General features: G+C 37.9%; 3 protein-coding genes across 4 annotated transcripts; 2 read left to right on the top strand and 1 right to left on the bottom strand.

Annotated features, from left to right (window-relative positions):
• The first annotated feature begins 4,443 nt into the window (after nucleotides 1-4,443).
• Nucleotides 4,444-6,981, top strand: LOC125189978. The gene is made up of 6 exons (XM_048087185.1): nucleotides 4,444-4,648; nucleotides 4,802-5,133; nucleotides 5,245-6,142; nucleotides 6,288-6,492; nucleotides 6,590-6,732; nucleotides 6,812-6,981. Exons 1-6 carry the CDS (start codon nucleotides 4,444-4,446, stop codon nucleotides 6,979-6,981), a joined length of 1,953 nt encoding a protein of 650 aa, XP_047943142.1.
• A 5,471-nt stretch (nucleotides 6,982-12,452) lies between these two features.
• On the top strand, nucleotides 12,453-14,929 carry LOC125186136 (plant UBX domain-containing protein 4-like). The gene is made up of 4 exons (XM_048082469.1): nucleotides 12,453-12,716; nucleotides 13,362-13,647; nucleotides 13,971-14,066; nucleotides 14,280-14,929. Exons 1-4 carry the CDS (start codon nucleotides 12,568-12,570, stop codon nucleotides 14,658-14,660), a joined length of 912 nt encoding a protein of 303 aa, XP_047938426.1. The 5' UTR covers nucleotides 12,453-12,567; the 3' UTR covers nucleotides 14,661-14,929.
• Nucleotides 14,930-16,509: 1,580 nt separating this feature from the next.
• LOC125186311 (homeobox protein SBH1-like) lies at nucleotides 16,510-18,287 on the bottom strand. Of its 2 annotated transcripts, none has more exons than XM_048082661.1 (3): nucleotides 18,111-18,287; nucleotides 17,759-18,035; nucleotides 16,510-16,983 (listed from the first exon to the last, which is right to left on the bottom strand). In XM_048082661.1, exons 1-3 carry the CDS (start codon nucleotides 18,180-18,182, stop codon nucleotides 16,652-16,654), a joined length of 681 nt encoding a protein of 226 aa, XP_047938618.1. In that variant the 5' UTR covers nucleotides 18,183-18,287; the 3' UTR covers nucleotides 16,510-16,651. The 2 variants fall into 2 exon arrangements, with proteins under 2 accessions (XP_047938618.1, XP_047938620.1); XM_048082663.1 differs by having other exon boundaries at nucleotides 17,765-18,035.
• Nucleotides 18,288-20,077: the final 1,790 nt, after the last annotated feature.

The following is a 20,077-nucleotide window of genomic DNA, read 5'->3' as shown; positions in this document are numbered from 1 at the left end:
ATACCCCATTTTAAAAATAATATTCAATCTGCCTCCAAATGTGTTGTTAATTGTAGACCTCAACCCAAGGCTTTAGAAAATCATTTTATTACCCCAAATAGGTTTGAAGTGTTGAATAAATTGCATATTGCTTGTGCACAATATAAGTCTAGTGAAAAAGAGAAGGGTTGGATTCTTGATTGTGGAGCAACTGATACTATGTCCCATGATAAAAATGACTTTGTGAATTTTAGTGGAGCTATGAAAAGTCAAATTCAGACTGCAGATGGGGAATTAACATCAGTAGAGGGAAGTGGAACAATCGAAATTTCACCAACTTTAAAGTTGTCGAATTGTCTCTATGTTCCGAAATTATCACATAAGTTGATGTCCATCAGTCATGTAACAAAGGAATTAAATTGTACTTTACTGATGCATCCAAATTTTTGTGTTTTACAGGATATCAGGACGAGGAGGATAATTGGGCGTGGCACTGAGTGTCAAGGCCTCTACTATGTTGTTAAATGATGGCTCACCAAGGCAGTGCCGCGATGCTAGCTCACGGATCTGCATCTCGAGACCACTGTTCGAACCCTAAGATCGGATAATGACAGAGAATTTGTTAATAAAGAGATGTTAGAATTTTTTCAAAAAAGGGGTTTAATTCACCAAACTTCTTGTGCTTATACCCCCGAACAAAATGGAGTCGCAAAAAGGAAAAATAGAATAATTTTGGAAATCACCCGAGCTTTGTTTTTTGACTCTAAAATTCCAAAATTCTTGTGGCCCGAGGCAATTGCCACCTCTGTGTACTTGATCAATCGTCTTCCTACAAAAATCCTAAACATGAAAACTCCTCTTCAGACTTTATCTACACTGGCTCAGGTACCAGATCCTCTTACCCTACCTTTGAAAATCTTTGGGTGTTCTGTTTATGTCCATGTCCCTAAACACGAGAGAAATAAATTTTCCGCATGCGCTATAAAGTGTGTCTTTTTGGGGTATGGGATAAATCAGAAAGGATATAGGTGTTTTGATCCCTCTTCTAGGAAAATTATAACCTCAATGAATTGTAATTTCTTGGAATGTGAATACTACTATACCAAGCTTAGTGGTCAGGGGGAGAGTAGTGATAGTAATTGTTCATCTGGACCCCTAAGTTGGTTTATGTCACCACCAAGTAACTCGAACGTAGAACCAACAGAGAAAGCTAGTACTTCCGCCGAGCCTGTCTTACCACATGTAGAGCCTCCTCAACCGCCACCTCCCGACAATCCTCCTCCAGTGATATCTGAGGTAATTCCTGGCACTGGATCAGATTGTACAATTATTTCTAATGACTCATCTGCAGAAACTGTTGAGAATGTTGTGGAGAATGCAGCGGTAGATGGTGACACAAGGCGGTACATAATGCCCCCGAGAAGTAATAGAGGGATTCCACCTAAGAGGTACAGCCCCGAGCGTATTTCTAGAAGAAGTAGATACTCGGTAGCAAACTTGGCTAAGGCAAATCTCACTGAGATGGCAAGGGCATTCACTGCTGCCCTGTATGAGGAAGAAGAAATTCCTGGAACAGCCGAAGAAGCTATGAAAATTAAGCACTGGAGGGAGGCAATGATAGTGGAAATGAAGGCACTAATGAAGAACAAAACTTAGGAGGTATGTCTGAGACCTGAGGGATCTAGACTAGTAGGATGTCGTTGGGTATTCACAATCAAAAGACGACCAGATGGATCTATTGAACGTTACAAGGCGAGGCTAGTTGCAAAAGGGTACACTCAGACCTATGGAGTTGATTATGCAGAAACCTTCTCACCAGTGGCCAAGATGAGCACCATTCGAGTTCTTTTTTCAATTGCTGCGAATAAAGATTGGCCACTACACCAGTTTGATGTAACAAACGCCTTTCTGCATGGGGAACTAACGAAGCCAATCTATATGGAAGCCCCACCTGGCTTTAGTGGAAACTTTGGAGGACAGGAAGTGTGTAAACTAAAGAAGACCCTCTATGGCTTGAAGCAATCTCCAAGGGCATGGTTTGGGAGGTTCACTGAAGTAATGAAGAAGTATGGATACAAACAGAGCAACTCGGATCATACACTATTTCTCAAGAAGAAGGAAGGGAAGATTACATGTCTAATCATTTATGTGGACGACATGATTCTGACGGGAGATGATGAAGAAGAAATAAGTCAATTGAAGAAAAATTTGTTTACCGAGTTTGAGATGAAAGGCTTGGGACTTCTCAAGTATTTTTTGGGAATTGAGGTGTTGCGATCCAAGAGAGGAATATTCATAAACAAGAGGAAGTATGTCTTGGATCTTCTAGCTGAAACAAGGATGCTGGATTGCAAGCTTGCTGAGACACCGATGTTGCAGAATCACGGTCTGCAATTAATCGAGGGGGCAGAACTCACAAACCATACTTGATATCAGCGCCTCGTGGGTAAGCTTATCTATCTTTCCCACACTAGACCAGATATTGCTTACGCAGTTGGAGTGGTTAGCCAGTTTATGCACAAACCCCAAACGGATCACTGGGAGGCAGCATTGAGAATTGTGCGATACTTGAAGGGAACTTCGGGATATGGAGTTTTATTTGAGAATCACGGATATATGGAGATATTTGGGTTCACAGACGCAGACTGGGCTGGGAATCCAAATGATCGAAAATCAACGGCTGGGTATCTTACCTTTGTTGGAGGAAATCTTGTCACATGGCGTAGCAAGAAGCAAAAAGTAGTAGCACTATCCAGTGCTGAAGCAGAGTTTCGAGGAATTAGGAGTGGTCTAACAGAGATCCTATGGCTGAGGAAGCTTATGACAGAACTTGGCCCGATATCACAACATCCGTGCAAACTCTTCTGTGATAATCAGGCAGCTATTAGCATATCTGAGAATCCGGTACAGCATGACCGGACGAAACACGTCGAGGTGGATCGACACTTCATTAAGGAGAACATAGAGGCTAAAATTGTGGATCTTCCTTTTGTTAGATCAGAGGACCAGTTGGCAGATATCCTCACCAAAGCAGTTGATTCGAGGAGCTTCAACGGAGTATTAGACAAGTTAAAAATGGGTGATCCCATTGTTTAACTTGAGGGGGAGTGTTGGAAATAAATCAAGGAGATTGGAAGAAATCACAAGATTAATTGTAGATTGATTTTAGTGAATATTTTTCCTGATTTGTAGCTAGGGTAAATCTTTCCTTATGTAATTAATCTCTAGCCTATTTAGGCGTGTAAAGTCCTCACAATTCATAACACAGTTGAATATATCAGAAATACATTATTCAACATTTGGTATCAAGAGCCATTGGTTCTTGTTCTTGTAAGAAAAGAAAAAAAAAATCCCCAAAGGATGAAAATTGTTAGAAAAAATGTCAAAAAAAAAGAGAGATCTCAAGTTCTATCCATGGGATTTAGCTATAAATTGATATATGTGTTCTTGGGTACGTCAATTTGATTGTCTAAAAGTTGTAGGCCAAAATTTCATCAATTGTTTGGTCTATTGTTGTTGGTTGAAATTGTGCACACAAAGTGTTTGTTGAATTGTTCCATTGGCCTAGTACCTTGCTTTCACTATATCTCGTGACTTCTAGAACTAGTAATTACTTGCCTAGTTGCATAGCTTGTTTGTGATTTGTGCTACCCTTGTGGATTAACATCTTTGAGAGCAAGTGAGGGAGAGTATCTTAGCCACCAAAATTTCTAAGCCCTCCGAGTGACATTGGGTGTGAGCAATGTTTTAAATCCGGTTTGAACCGGCCGATCGGACCGGTCCGCGAACTGGCAAGCTTACCGGTCTGATTCACTAGTAAAAACAGCTGGAGGGTTGAGCCGTTTTGAATCGGGTAAACCAGACGGTTGGACCGGACACCGAAAACCAGTCGAACCGCTTGAAAGATTTTTTTAAAAAAATTTCAATGTTTTTTTAAGTTTTAAATTAAGTACTTTTATATTTTACGGACTTTTAATATTCCAATTAGGACTTCATTCTCATTTAGGGTTACAGATTTGCACCGTAGCGCCGTTCTCACTTCTTCCACGTCCTACACTTTTGCAAAAAATTTCACCCATCTTTCCGGCAAAATCACTCCTTCCCTCGGCGCTGCACTCCCTCCAGCGCTGCCTACACGCACTCCATCACCGCCTCCAACAGCTCTGGCCAAGCGTCTCCGTCTCTGCTCGAGCAACAGTAAGTTTGGTCTAAACATTGGATATGACTAAAATTGCAGCTTTGTATTGCATTATTTGTCTACTATCTATGACAATTGTTTTGTGGAAGTAGGATAAGACTTAGGAGTATGTTAAACCATCAACTACGGCCATTCACCTTTAGTATATGAGACCAAAACCAATATATAATAATGTCAATAGGAATAATACTTCTTATGTTTAGTAACTGATTTCATATATTTTATGTGCTTATGAGGTTCTTATATACGTATGCACTTTGTAGGACATGAGTGAGGGTGAATCACCTCCGCTGGAACCGCAAACAGGTGTCGACACTGGTGCTAAATGCCGAGGCAAAAAAGATCCAGCATGGCACTATTGTACGATTGATGATAGTGGCGGGTCAAAAAAAATCATATGTGATTTTAGTCGAATGACAATTCGTGGTGGAGGAGTTCATCGAATGAAAGAACATCTCGCTGGATTATCTGGTAATGTCATGTCTTGTACTAAAGTTCCTAGTGAGGTTCATTTTCGAATGAAAGCATCAATCAAAGAACATGAAGAGAAGAAAAAAGAGAAGATAATTAGTGTTGGCTTTGAGAACACATATGAAAGTTAATTCTATGGTATTATTAATGAAGAGATTCAAAATGATAAAGGCAAAAGAGTTGATAACAAGAGAAAGAAAATCAGTAGTGATATAAAAGATTTCATGAAACCTGGAGCACAAATTGATGCATCTCAGCCTAGTATAAAAGCATGCATTCAAAGTAAGGCACGTTGGAAAGAAACTGATATGTCCTTGGCTTCATGGTTTTATGATGCTTGCATTCCTTTAAATGCTGTGAATTCACCTCATTATCAACATGCAATTAATATGGTAGCAAGTATGGGACATGGGTATATAGGACCCAATTATCATGCTTTAAGAGTCTCGTTGCTGAAAGAAGCCAAATTCTTTGTCCAGAATGCTGTAGACTCGATGCGAAGTAGATGGGTTGAGTCGGGGTGCACAATAATGGGTGATGGATGGACGGATAATAGGAGTAGATCTTTGATAAACTTCTTAGTTTATTGTAATTAGGGTGTGTCCTTCATAAAGTCTGTAGATATATCTGGCATAGAAGCAAATGCAGAAAATTTGTGCAATTTGTTTGCTGAATTTGTTGAGATTGTTGAAGCTGAAAATATAGTGCATATGGTTACTGATAATGCTCCAAACTATAAAAATGTTGGTTCTTTGCTGAATGAAAGATATCCTACAGTAACTTGGTCTACGTGTGGAGCTCATTGCATCAATTTAATAATGAAGGACATGACAAAATTGTCTATGGTACATGATTTGATTACACTTGCATCTAGGGTTACTGTGTTTGTTTATAATCATAAGTGGCCTCTTAATTGGTTGAGAAATAGGCTAGGTTGGACAGAAATTATCCGCCCAGGTGATACCCGTTTTGGTACCTGTTTCATAGCATTGAAGAGTCTTCATGATCACAAAGAGCATTTGCAAGCTTTAGTTACAAGTTCAGATTTCAAAAAATATCTGAAAGTAGCTAAAGCTAAAAAGGTCAAACAGATTGTATTGGATGAGCAGTTATGGAATAATTGCTTAATTATTTCCAAGATTATGGGTCCAATTATGAGATTGTTGCGCATATGTGACTCAGATGAGAAACCTTCATTAGGTTATGTATATGAGGGCATGTGGAGGGTTATTAAAGGGGTGAAAGAGTTGTTCAAAAATAAGGAGAGGTTGTATGGGAAGTTTGTTGACATTATTGAATCAAGATGGGATAAAATGTTGAGGAAAAACCTCCATGCAGCTGCATTTTGGTTGAATCCAGCTTTTCAGTACGATCCTGAAAGCCCTACTAGTAGTTCAGAGGTGACAAGAGGATTGCTTGATATCCTTGACCTTATGGTCCCTGGTGCAGAAGATTTGATGGGGGAAATGAATACTTTTCATGAAAGAAGGGAAGGTTTTGGAAGAAAAATAGCTTTAAACAATGTAAAATGTACTAGGCCTGTTAAGTTATTAAGTTAATATTATATATTCATTTCAAAGTAAGTCATTTGATTTATAGTTATTTTATTTAATATTGATACGTGTTAATTTATTTTCAGATGAATGGTGGAGAACTTTTGGATTTGATGCACCAAATCTTCAAAAGGTGGCTGTTAAACTCTTGAGTCAGACATCTTCCTCTTCCGGATGTGAACGCAATTGGAATGTGTTTGAAAGAATTCACACAAAGAAAAGGAATAGATTGGAGCATCAAAGGCTTAATGACCTTGTCTTTGTTCACTACAACTTGCGTTTAAAGAATCAGTATGAGCTATGAAATTTATGTTTGTGCAATGCTTTTATCTTGATATAATTTGTGTTGATGATTAATTTTTTATTCTTTATTCATATGAATTTGTAGTCTTGGCTCAAAGAAAAGACTTTATGATCCAATTGATTATGAGTGTATTGACAAAGTTGAGTTTTGGGTGACTGATGAAAATCCCAATGAAGAACTTGTGTATGAGGAATTGGAGGAAATATTAGAGGAAGAACAACCAAAAGGTTAATAACTTTTTGTAGATTTATATATAGTTTAATATTTATTGTGTTTGCTGTTTGATATTGCTCAATCTTCATATAGGCAATGGAGATGATGTTATGAGGATTAATGATGATGAAGAAGTTGATTTGTCAAGATTTGATGTTATAAGGATTACTAATGATGAAGAAGTTGATTTGCCAGGATTTGGTGATAGTGATGGAGCTACTGATGGTATTCGAGTTGGAAATGAGAGTGATGGAGATGATTAGTGATTACTTTTGTTATGTTATTTTGGTATTTTGATGAATACTTCAGTACATTATTTTGGTATAGAAGTTATTAGTGATCTACTGATCATGTAGGATAAAACTCTTTAGCTATGTTATTTTGGTACTGAAGTTATTAGCGATCTATATATCATGTAGGAGTAACTCTAGTTATGCTATTTTGGCAATGTAGTTACTAGTGATCTACTGATCATATAACTCTTTAGTTATATTATTTTGGTACTATGTTATCTGTAATCTATTGAATCACTGATCTTGTATAGATTAACTCTATTTGAAGTTATGAATGTTCATAACTTATGCATTATAATGCCTTTTTTGTCTATTATTCATAAGATTTTAGTATTTTCTGTAATATGAATTTAATTATTATTATATATATATATATATATATATATATATTGCTACAGTGTTCCGGTTCGACCAAAGTGGTTCAACCGGTTGGACCAGTTGAACCGTGAACCAGTAGCCTCGCCGGTTCGTCCACCGGTCCGATTTTTAAAACATTGGGTGTGAGTTTGGGGAAAGGGGATTTTACAATATGGGAAGTGAGCTCCTCACTAAATTCTCCATTCTCGGGTGTGTGTGTTGTTTGTGTTACTAACAAAAAGGGACTTGTCCCTAGTCTTGTCCAATTTGTTTTGTAGGTACTTGAAATGGTGAACTCTAGGCATAACTCGCCTATAAAGAAAGTTGTCTCATCATCCGGTGGTACTATCAAAGAGATGTTCTCATCAATCATGAAAGAGATGCACGAGGTGCGGGGTATTGTGAATGCTATGCAAGGAGGATTTACGGCGTATCATGAGGATATAAGCCACCTTAGAGATAGAGTTAGATATAACCATTCCATGACACCTAGTGACCGAGAGAGACATGGTAGGAGTGGCTACAAGTCAAGGTACCATGATGATGGACTTGATAATGGGAGTAGAAGGGAACAAGATCCAAAGTTCCATGGAGAGTCTCACTCTAGGTGGATGAGGGATCATGATTGTCATAAGGTGCATGAGTGGTTAATGGGGGAGGAAGTCTCAAGTAACGCAAGGATGAGCTCAAGCCCTCGATATGGTGGTGGAGACACAAGCCGAAGAAGCATCCCACCAAAGAAGGTGGACATATCTCATCCTAGCTATCACACGAAGGTTTCGTCGTGGTTGTCATCCAACTTCACTCCTTCAAAGAGTTTGATTCAAAATAAGTGTGGCGATGTAAACCACATGGTTAAAGAGCATGTCAAGCATAGGGTGGATTTTGTTGCCGGTGATGATGAAGAAGAGTCTTCCACGGCCATACATGAAGAAGACGCACGCCCGACTTTTAATGATGGCGTGTCTAGCATAGTGGAAGCCGAAAACGAGTGTGAGCCATTAAAAGACCTTCAAGTATTGAGCATTGAAACGAAGCCAAATGAGATTGCTAAAGTAAATGAGTACTTGAGGAATGAGCAAGAGAGAGAAGAAAATATAGAGTGTGAGAAAAGGCTAAAAAGTGAGATGCAAAAGCCAAGAGAGAGTGGTGGGGATGAGTGTGAATCAAAACAACCAAGAGAGAAAAACTACAAGCATGTGAGAAAAAAAAGTTGCTTGTTAGATTCTAAGGTCAACCTTGGGAGGGCTCTAAATCACCCTATCCTTTTTGCCCTTGGTGAGGAGAATGGCCCTTATTTCACTAACTCTTTTAACATGTCTTTTCTCTTTGATGGCTTTTTAAAACATGAATTGGAAGGATTGGAATGTGAACCTCGAATCGTGGATGCACCAAGTAACTTCTTAACGGTGATGAACTCATGGAAACAAGGTCAAGTTGAATCACCTCTTTCCCAAGGTTCAAGTATTCTCACCTTAACTTGTGATAATGATTTTATGAAACAAGTGAATGTGATTGGTTTTCAAATGCCCATTTGTGTTGATACTCGTATCGCTTGTGGTTTGTTTGATATGTGGCATGATAATCTTGAATCATTACTTGCTAAGTTTAGTCTTACAAGTTATGAGGATCCTTTCTTGTGTGTCCCTAGCTCTTCTAAGAATGTAAATTCTTTTATGAAGGCAATGTTAGATATGTGGATTGGTAGAGTGGGTGAATTTGGGACCAAGAGATACAAAGTGTTTGATGCATGTGTGTCTTGGCATGATAGGTTCCATTATTGCAAGACAATCAAACCTTTTAATGGAGTTGGTATGTTTTATGGCTATTTTGTCAAAGATCTTACAACAAATGGTTTTGTTTTGAGATGCCTTGTGAATGAATTGTTAGAATTTTGTGCCTCCATATCAGGTGCTTATATTTTGGACTCGTTAGAGTATGATCAAGGACAATGTCTTGATGGGATGCACATTTGTGTTAGGAGAAAACTTGGTAACCATACCATTGCTTATGAAATTGAGTATACATGTGTAGTATGGTTAGGTTGTAAATCATATGCTTCTTACTTGATGCAAGCTTCATTGTTTGATCATAGCCTCCTAATCCCTAGTGGCCGAATTTTTCCAATATTGTTATTACTTTATGATCATGATGACGGTATGATTGATGAGGCCATATATGCATTAGATATACTCCACATGGAGATTTGCAATCTTGGCTATATAGCTCTCTACACCCTTGGTAAGCCTAGTCCATCTTCTAAAACTATGATACTTGATTTGGACTTACTTGGTTTTGTAGGTATGCTTGATCCGGATTTGAGGACAAATCCTTCAAAGGAAGGGGGGAATGATGTGAATCCAGGTGTCCGAAAGACGAATCTAAGAACCGGATTTAAGGACAAATCCTTTCAAAAAGAAGGAGAGGATGATGTGGATCCGGGACGTGCCAAACCATTAGAAGAAACGAAGGCATCCAATGAACCATACCGGAGCTGGGGTCCGTTTCAAACATCAATGTACCTATCAAGATGGTGTCCAAATGCTGATCCAAGACCACCATCATCTTCATCGTCGAAATACCTTCGTGTGGGTACCTCACACGCCCCAAATGGAGTTCGGATGAGAGACATATGACCGTTTTAAGAAAGTCGCGCAATGCAGAAAGAAACACGCGGGCGGTTGTTTTGCCAACCCGAAAACACCCGGTCTGGCGTTTTTTCCGAGAGATCAATTTTTGTCCAGAAACTTCACGCGGGCGGGTGAAATGAGCCGTGGGAATCACCCAGTCGGGTGTTTTGTCCGGAATGTGACTTTTTGACCAAGACTTATTTTGTTTTGCTTCTTTTTAACTCCTAGTATAAATACTCTTGCTAGGGTTCATTTCAAGCAGCTTTTGAATATTTGTAAGAGACAACTTCTCCATATTTGAGAGCTCACCTTCTTCATCTTTTGAAGACTTATCAAATTCCTCCAGTTGCATTCGATCTTTTGTCGGGCTAAGGTTGATTGTAAAGGTATGCTTGCTAGTTTGTGGAGCCATTAGGTGTTTGTATGTGAAAGTGCCTTTGGGATTCCTTTCTTGTTCTTCACCTAAATCATAACATTAATCCATCTTCTATCCTTTTATCCATTTTTCTTGTTCCACTTCTTGGTTTATCTTGTTTATTTGTTGGGTTTATTTACAAGAATAAGTCCGGGGCAAATTCATGAGTCTTCAATCTATAAGATTCACATTATTCGGAACCTCTTTGTATTAGGTCAACACTGAGATGGCTAATCTCAGTAAGAACAAGCCAGTACAAAGACAAGTACCAAGATTACAATGGAACTAAGAGACCAACTAAGTATCTATTACAGACATGGAACCCTAATCTGAAACTCTAGCTAACATCAGATCCTTGACCGGATCTGGAATCCAAGCTACTACTGATAGGGACACCTGCACACTAGATACACAAGTTAGTAATCACAAGACAAAGGATCCTTTCGGATCAAACCAGAAAAGAACAATCGAAATATCAGAAGATTTAGGATATAGCTCAGGTCGCACACACACGACTTCACAGGGCCAAGGACCTCCTCAATCTTCACCAACATGTCTCAAGTGAGCACCGTGAAGTAACCAACCCTAAACCCTAGGGATACTCCAACTGCTACAACACAGAGACCACCTCAGTTCACAAGGATCCCACACTGATCTCTCAGAACACTGCTTCGCAACACAAGAACTCTCAAAGAAGCCTCCAATCACACAAGAGTCCAACAGAGACGTTGGACAAATCCTAGATTTGAGAAGGAACGCGCAAGCACTCACACACTCAAATTCTAAACTGATGAACCTCTCTACAACCGAGAATCAACGGTGGAAACTGAAGACCGGAATCTAGAGAGAGAAGAGAGAAGCTGGAGCAGATCACAAGAGAGAGAGAGAATGTTCTGGAATAATGAATGAAGGTCAATGAGTCTCTAGACTCATAACAAACACACACATTAATCCAACAGCCCAGACCATGATCCTTGTGAGGCAGCCACGTGGCAGCCATCGGAGCATCCCAGATAAGTTATTGGGCCAAACCGAACTGGGTCACCAATAATGGTATGGGCTAAACAAATTAAATCAGCCCAGCTGAATAATAACAAAGCCCAATGCAATTAGAGTCCACATAATACTTCACAAGTTCAATAGGACAGTCCGGTGTATTAAAATCTATGATGAAAACAAAGCAAGTAAGTATGATAGAAAGTAAGTATGATAGAGACAAAATAACAGTACTACATAAAATACAATAAGTTGAGATTCGTAGCATGGCAAATATAACATCGGGTCATATAAGATAACAACTGCGACATGCTTATTACAAAACATGAAACGTGCATAAACCAAGTGCTATGAAATAATGCCTACAACTGATGTGATCATAGGTCATACTAAAGGCAAAATCGTAGCATACCTGATAACATATCATAACATGATTATAAACGAGTCATACAAGTTAAATGACAAAATGCCTAAAACTGACAATGACCATTGGTCATACAAAAGGAGGAATCAGAGCATAACAAACGAACCAATCACTCAAGATCAAATCGCCTAATCCTATGATTCAAAATTGGAGCCCTAGGATCTTCTAATCATAATATCAAATTGCCTAATCATATGGTTTAAAATCCGTCTGTATTTCTAGATTTAAATGCTTTCATATTTAGATAAAATACTGTTGATATAAGTTGATAACTTTATGCGATCATAAATTATGAGTGGACATATAGTAAATATTATCGCTATATTAGTTTATTTGTTTATCATTCTGTTTGCTTAACGTATTATGGTTAAATAAAATAGAACAGATTCCGAAAGATAATGATTTTGCATACCTATATAATACTAGTAATTATTGTGACAATTATCATAGCAATTAAAAAGACATAGCAACGAGAGTTGCTTCATTCATAAATCAAAGCGTAAACAGAAATCAGATTTTTTTGTTTTATCCAAAAATATTGGAATCAAACTTCTTTCTGTACAGGTTGACTAAATATTTTCTGAATCATTATTAAAAAAATGAAAAACAAAGAGAAAGGAAAAGGAAAACAGAAAACCAAAATAAAGTGAAATAAAAGGAAGAATCATCTGCCCTTCTCTCTACCTCACTATTGTGGTTCAATTCCTGCACGAAAAATCAATCGAAATCAATCCATGGCTTCTCGCGACAAGAAACCCTCAAAACCCTCCACCAGCCGGACCGGCGGTATCCGGACTCTCTCCGACCTGAATAGGCCTTCGGCTCATGACTCCGACAGTGATTCCGATGGCCCTCAGGAATACTATACCGGCGGCGAGAAAAGGTCCCTTCTTGTGATTACCTATTTTTCCAATGTTTTCCCTAATTTAAAATTCTCCCTACTTGAGTGTAATTAGCTGTGGCTTCCAATTTACGCTTGCTCTCTCATTACCAATTATTGGATTTTAGATTTTAGGGCGCTGTAATGTTTGTTAATTTCGTGTAGACGTCTGTACTTACACCTCAATGACTTATTTTGAGGGATGTTTCTCTCTCCATCTTGTGTGTGATCATTGGTAGCTCTGGTGGTGGTGGGATCTGTTATTGTGGTTTAGAATTTTATGCTGCATTTGATGGTGTGATTGGTATCAATTCATTGTATATCGAGTGTTTAATCATCCTTCTTTCCTGATAGAGTTATGGTTGGTAGATTATATTAAGGATAATAAGTGATCCCTTGTTGTATTCCTGAGAGAAGCCAGTGACGCGTATGTGTATGTGATGTCGACTGATAATTCTATGAGCTACCAGGTTGCATGATCTGGTCTTGTAGCTTGTGTTGAAGTTGAAGTTCAAGTTTGTACTACTTGTTCCCCTCTATTCAAATAAACCTATTCATAGTATGCTTTGTTCTATTTGGAGAAAAAAGATTTCATCTTTCACTTAGGTAGTTGGTGACAATTCATCTCGCTAATTATTTTATTTTCAGCGGTATGCTTGTCCAAGACCCGTCCAAGGGTAATGACGTTGATGCAATTTTTGACCAAGCTCGACAACTGGGGGCTACACAAGGGCCCATGGAGAATCTTCAGCCATCTTCGAGCTCAAGAAGCTTTGCTGGGACAGGAAGGCTGCTTTCAGGTGAAACTGTGCCAACTGCACCACAGCAGCCTGAGTCGGTGGTACACAACATCGTTTTCTGGAGAAATGGTTTCACTGTTAATGATGGCCCTTTGAGGAGCTTGGATGATCCTGAGAATGCTTCATTTATTGAGGTAAGAGGGTAACTGTAATTAACATTTTAAAGGGTTAACGGTAAGGGTTCAACTGGGAATTGGGTGGTCGATATGCTGATACTTCTCTGGGAGCTCTTTCTTGGGATGCCCTTATGATTGTGCGTTACTCCTTTTGTTATTGCCAGTTTCTCGTAATCACTGAGAATGGTGGTATTATACATTTATACTTGTGTCAGATTGCACACCATGAATCCATTCCATTCCACATTTTCAAAGTAGAATTGTAAGATTGAATTTTAGGATTTCATGATGTGTGAATGACTATGCCATATGTGCTTTGTTGTGATGATTCTTATTTGCAGAGCATCAGAAAGTCTGAGTGCCCGAAAGAGCTGGAGCCTGCAGACAGGAGATCCTCTGTTCATGTCAATCTTATAAGAAGGGATGAAAACCGCCCTGTAAGTGCATTCTCAGTCCATCTTATAATTTCCATGCTCTCCTTCAAGCACATCAATCTCGAACTTGAAATTGTTAAACAGAGGCCTATTCATCTCTCCCACACACTTTTCATGACCCCTGATCTGCTAGCATCCTTAGTGCAGAAACATTATGTGCATGTGAAAGTGAACGTATGCATCAAGGAAGATGTTCTAACTTATATGTTGTGGCAGGAACCAGAAGTGCGTAGTGTTCCGTTTCAGGGAGTTGGCAGGACTCTGGGAAGTAGCTCTGCAACCGTATCTGCCCCTGATACAACTATTGCTGCTCCCCTCCTGAGTGCCCCTGCCCCTTCAGAAGGCCTTGTGGTAGATAAATCACTGCCATCCACTTCGATTCAACTTAGGCTTGCTGATGGAACTCGAATGGTTGCACACTTCAATCACCACCATACAATAGCTGATATCCGGTCTTTCATCGATTCATCTCGGCCTGGGGGCACACGGTCTTACCAGTTGCAGACAGTCGGATTTCCTCCCAAGGTCCTCACCGATCTCACCCAGACAATTGAGCAAGCAGGGTTGCTGAGCTCGGTCATTGTTCAGAGACTCTGAGAACCCCATGGTATCATCGTCAAGCTTATAAAATGGTGTTTCTGAAAAGAACAAAATATTCGGTTGAAGCAAAATGCATAAAAAGATACTCTAAAGCTCGTTGCCTTGTTTCGAGTAAGGTTGGCCACGACTATCTCTGCATATTGTGTTACAGTTGAAGGATGATGATGTTCTATAATCGAATTTGACTACTGCATTCGTCTTTCATGTTTTTCATTATATGTAGTACGTCTTATTCCCCATTATGATGATGTCATTCTTGTTCATAACTATGCTTTCAGTTTATATTTTATGGTGTTCCTTATGTACATTTAGAATAAAATTAAGCTCGAGTTCTTACTAGAGAATAGAGATCATAGGGTAGGGTCTAAATTTTTAGAGAATGAAAATTCATCATTTGGCTCCACTAAAAGATGTCTTGGGCTACCTACGGGTCGTAGCGCACGCAGAGCTGTGGTGACCTCGAGCTCATGAGTTCAAATCCCACCAACCGTTGGGAGACTTTCGGTTTTAATCCCCCAACCCGGTTGAACATGATTAGTTGGATTCCGCCAAATGCAGATTCGGTACGAGTTCAAATCCTGCTAACCATTAGGAGATTTTCGGTCTTAATCTACAAACATGGCTGAACAGTCAGATTCCGCCAAAGGTAGATTCGGTACAACTGCTGTGGTAAAAAAAATGTCTTAGGCTCAAAATAAATCGCTAGAAAACTTTGTTAATCATAGGATTTACCTCATTCTAATTTACAGTTACTTCATTAGCTTGGGTTGTTGACGCGGCAATGATATGGTATAAAAGAAGCTAATAAAACGTGCAATTTATTGAAGTTAAAATAGAGTACCACTCCATAATTCATAAATTATGAAAACATGACGCCTTTTGAATATATTATTTGCATTGTATGAAAATGATATGATACATATTTTAGTGAGCACCACTTTCATTCTTTGACATTGTTGGTTTAATTTTATATATTTAGTTTAATTTTAATATATTAAAAAATATTATTGAAAATTTTAATACATAACTATAGATCTATATCTCTATACTCGACTGTTATGTGTTATTCTAATATGGATTAATTAATTGCTAAATTATTGGCTTAGTTTTAATCCACCAGCATGAATTTTGAAGTCAAATTATAAGTATAACTCAATTTGTTTAACAATTATTTGAATTTGTTAAATATTATTATTAAACTTAATTCGTAAGCAAATTTAAAAGTTCCATTTCTCTAATATACTAATTCAATTTATAATTTTCATTCGGTTTATATGAACAGGTAAAGTTTCACATGGAATCAGGGGCGGAGCCAGAAATTCATTTAGCAGGGACAAAAATAAATACATGAAGAAATTTTAGAAGTTTGAGGTGGGACATTTACAAAGGAAATTACAAAATTTTAAAAATTCATTAACAAATTAGTATAAATTAATTATATTGAGGTGGGGCAATTGCCCCTTATTTCCTCTAAGTGGATCCACCCCTTCATGGAACTGACATATTACGAAATCCAGGGAGATAATTTGCGATGAAAGAACCCTATAATAACTAATATGACTTTTATACCAACGGTTTACTATTACTACTTTTAATTTTCCAAGTAATTGCGTCTCGAATTTTATGTCCTTAAAAAACAAGTTTTGCAGTGTAAGGATAATGTTGTTGTTATTGTGTTTGAATCTAATTAATAAATTAAGAAGTTGCAATTGCATGGATCTATCACATCTCACAAGGCCCCCTAACAAAGAAAAATGCGTATATATACAGCACACATGCATATAATAATTGTAAAGAAATTTAGTGTTAATAAAAAAAATTGTTGATTGAAAATATTGTAGTGTATAAATAGATGCAATAGCAGCATGAGGGTAATATCTTGTCCAAATTCGGAACAGCAGAATCAAAATATAGCATATTGTGAATTTGGTGAGAAATTAAATTCCTAGAATTTAAAGAAATGGGTAGATTTATGGAGTAGAAAATAGTTAATGAAAATGAAGTGTAACAGCAGCGTTAACGTTGTTGGAAGATGCAGGTTTCCAATGGCGCTTCCTTTGGTTGATGAACCAGTTGCTGATCTGCTTCTGCTCCAAACCCGTGGACTCAGCCAGCGCCGTCTTCTCCGCCTCCGATGGATAAGGCCATTTGTAATGTCTGTTCCACCAGTTGAGCAACTGCTGCCTTCCTTGTTTAGGAAGCTTTCCATTCTTCTTTTTCTTGGAGAATTCCTCCTTGAGATTGCCCAAACAGCCTCTGTATTTTTCCAGTAGCTCCTCTTTCAATTTCTCTTCTTCATCCTCTATCATACTCATCTCTCCTTCACACCAACATATATACACACATTAATTATAGTATATCACCAACTAAGAAACAAGTCCATCCATATCCACAACGCATACACATAAGCATTCTAAGCCACCAAAAATAAGGTTATATAAATTCTTAACAACACTATTCAAACATATTTGGTAGTATTATTATCGTAAGTTGCAAAGATAATGACTGAGGATGAAAGAGGATTAATTAATTAATTGACCTCCTATATACATAATCATTAGTGTGTATACATGTTTATGCATAATCATATTAGTAATCACTTCATTTATAAACCTTGTTCCGTTGGCTTTTGTATGAGTTTGGTCACAATCTTGTTTTCATGGTTTGAACAAATGAGTAGTTGATGTACATGTATTTTCAAGTGGGGTATAATTATAGTATGCACTAATTTCTACACATATTATCTTCTGACCATTAGATATTTCTGTTTACCCGGAAAATAAGAAAATAATGAGTAGTAAACTAACGATTCCATAAACACAAATTAGTTAGAGCTTATTGTTGGGTTAGTTTGAAGCCTTTTGGGAGTGATCCAAAACAAATTTGTGCGAGTTTGACCCAAAACGGACAATATCAGACTAATGTTGCAAGTCGACGATCCTAATAATTATTTCTAACTAGAAACGCATCAAACGGCTTAGCTCAAAGTAAATGAGTTAGGTAAATGAATATTGAATTAAATTTAGAAGGCCGTGACACACATACTGAATATAATATGGAAGCATAAAATGAGGAGAGAAAGAGAGAGATGGTACTAGTGGTAGTGGTAGTGGTAGTGGTATGAGCAGAAGAATCGGAGAAGCAGAAAGTGAAGGCTTGGAAGTGGCGCTGAACTGTTGCAAAGAAAAGCGTGGCTTCTGTCAATGCCTTAGAGAGTTCTTGCTCGTACTTGATCAGCATTTCACAGTAAGCCTCCATGAATTGGTCAAGCGCCGGATCTCCACTCTCCACGCACCCACCCTCACCCCTCCTCGCCCCCGCACTCGCACACGCTTCCTCCAGTCTCGCTGCCATTTCAGCCGGAGCTCCTACCTGCCATCAATACGATGAGTTTCATATTAAACTAGGGTTATATATAATGAACATTGAAGTTGAAAAATTGAACACCTTTTGACAGTTAACATAAGCAGTCAGGAGGCGGTGGAAGTAAGGGTGAGAGATGATCTTTTCTCTTTCCATGGAAGAATTACAAATTTCGGAATGGAGGAAGGAGGTGTATTGGAAACAGTTAGGGCAGAATAAGACAACTTATTAAAACCTAGCAGCTACAAAATGTGGCATGATCTTCTCTCTCTTTTTTGTAAGATCACTTTCTGTACATACAAATTGGCTTAACTTATTGTGGATGTGAAGGAAGGGGCCTCCCGATTTTTATGCTGCTGCTTTTTACAGAAAATCCTTCTTACTGCTCTGTTGCTTCATTTTCTTCTCTACTTTTTCTGACTGTGACAAACACAAGTCTGCTTCAGGTGTGCACCATTTCTCTTCCAAGTGTTTTGCATCTGTCTCTATCTATCACTATTTACCTAAAAGTCTAAAACTATTTTTTACTTTACTACTACGATTTCATATACAATACTCCGTATTTACTAAAGAATCCTAATCAAAATTATCGTACTAGTATGTAAAAGATTAAAATAAGTAAGGGCATATATCAAAATTTATAGAAATGGTAGATACGTCTATGACCATGGTCATTGACATTTGGGGTATAAATTATTTATACTCCTCCGTCCCAAAAAAAATAAGGACAAAAGACGACATGAGAATTAATGCATAATTGGTAAAGTAAGAAAAATGAAGATAAGGAAGGGTACTTAGTGTTAATGGATAGTGGGATCCCACATTATTATTAGTGTTTATTGAGTTGTAATGTTAGGTCCTAGTAGTATAAGTTGCAAATAAATTGATGTATATGGGTAATAAGTTTGGTAAAACTTTCCAAGATGGAAGTGTGATATTTTTATGGGTAATGAGTTTGGTAGAATCTCCACCTTATTCTCTCTCTTACTTTATCATTTCTCCACTTACAATATTTATTATCATTTTTACAAAACGGGTGTAGAAAAGTAAATGTGACAATTAATGCGGGACGGAGGTAGTACATGTTTTTCTATATATACCCTAACAAGTCATTAGACTAATGGCATACTACCTTAATTAGTATGGAAATTCTGTCAAGTTTGTCGTTGGCTAGCGGATTTGAAGTGCTTCTAAATGCTAAGAGGAAGTTATAAATTTATCTTTGGTGACAATATCTCAATCCAAGAGTATTTGTAAAATCTTATTTTTCATATATAATTTATAAGAAAGTAATATATTTATTGCATAATTTGTCGTTTATTATTATTTACTAATTAAAATTATAGAAAATAATAAATAATAGAACAAGCAAGTCCTTATCAAACCTTTTTTTGATCATCCAAACCCCCAATTTGAATGATTCCTTCAACTTAGTCTAGACCCCTCTCGATACTCATTTATAGACTTATACACACGTGTGTACAAAATACAAGAGTTGAACTCTATTCGAATCACTATAATTAATTCTAATTGCTACCGCGAATGAGATTTTCTTTTGTTGAAGTATTTTCTTATGTTTCTTCTATCATGAAATTTTCAAATGAGCAAAAGCCTGTGTTGGTCATCAAGTTCTCTGTATGGTTGTACCATAGTTTCTTATATTTTCTGCATTCAACATCTAAATTGTTACAGATGCATAACTGATGTGTTCCTTTTGTCGGTTTTGTCAGCAGTTTTGAACCCCGTTTGTATTGGTTTTAGGTCACAATTTTGCGCTAATATCTATATGGCTACTCCACACATAGCAGACATAGCATCACGGCTACCAAGCATGACAACCACGGTGATCCCGTAATGGCTGAAGGATTTGCTGCCAACACGCTGTACCCAGCCACCCTGTTTGGTTTGGGGGCTGGCCTTGTTGATCCTACTCGGCCTTGGACCCTGGACTCGTATTTTCTACTGGTAATTTACCACAATAATGATCACACCAGAATCTACGCGCTTCGACATTTTTTGAGTCTCTGACTGAAGATTACTTTTTTGTGCAC

This window comes from Salvia hispanica, chromosome 5, assembly GCF_023119035.1.
Source record: "Salvia hispanica cultivar TCC Black 2014 chromosome 5, UniMelb_Shisp_WGS_1.0, whole genome shotgun sequence".
Lineage (NCBI taxonomy): Eukaryota > Viridiplantae > Streptophyta > Magnoliopsida > Lamiales > Lamiaceae > Salvia > Salvia hispanica.
The sequence above is the reverse complement of the archived record's forward strand: the minus strand, read 5'-3'. Positions and strand labels throughout refer to the sequence as shown.

Excerpts from the sequence above, each read along its gene's own strand:
- LOC125189978 (XM_048087185.1), top strand. The coding sequence starts at position 4,444 with ATGAGTGAGGGTGAATCACCTCCGCTGGAACCGCAAACAGGTGTCGAC. Across the intron at positions 4,649-4,801 it reads ACATCTCGCTGGATTATCTG|AGATTCAAAATGATAAAGGC; the intron begins GTAATGTCATGT and ends TTATTAATGAAG. Across the intron at positions 6,493-6,589 it reads AACTTGCGTTTAAAGAATCA|TCTTGGCTCAAAGAAAAGAC; the intron begins GTATGAGCTATG and ends ATGAATTTGTAG.
- LOC125186311 (XM_048082661.1), bottom strand. The coding sequence starts at position 18,182 with ATGGAAAGAGAAAAGATCATCTCTCACCCTTACTTCCACCGCCTCCTG. Across the intron at positions 18,036-18,110 it reads CTTATGTTAACTGTCAAAAG|GTAGGAGCTCCGGCTGAAAT; the intron begins GTGTTCAATTTT and ends TATTGATGGCAG. Across the intron at positions 16,984-17,758 it reads TACCACTACCACTACCACTA|GAGAGATGAGTATGATAGAG; the intron begins GTACCATCTCTC and ends GTTGGTGTGAAG.
- LOC125186136 (XM_048082469.1), top strand. The coding sequence starts at position 12,568 with ATGGCTTCTCGCGACAAGAAACCCTCAAAACCCTCCACCAGCCGGACC. Across the intron at positions 12,717-13,361 it reads TATACCGGCGGCGAGAAAAG|CGGTATGCTTGTCCAAGACC; the intron begins GTCCCTTCTTGT and ends TTTTATTTTCAG. Across the intron at positions 14,067-14,279 it reads GAAGGGATGAAAACCGCCCT|GAACCAGAAGTGCGTAGTGT; the intron begins GTAAGTGCATTC and ends ATGTTGTGGCAG.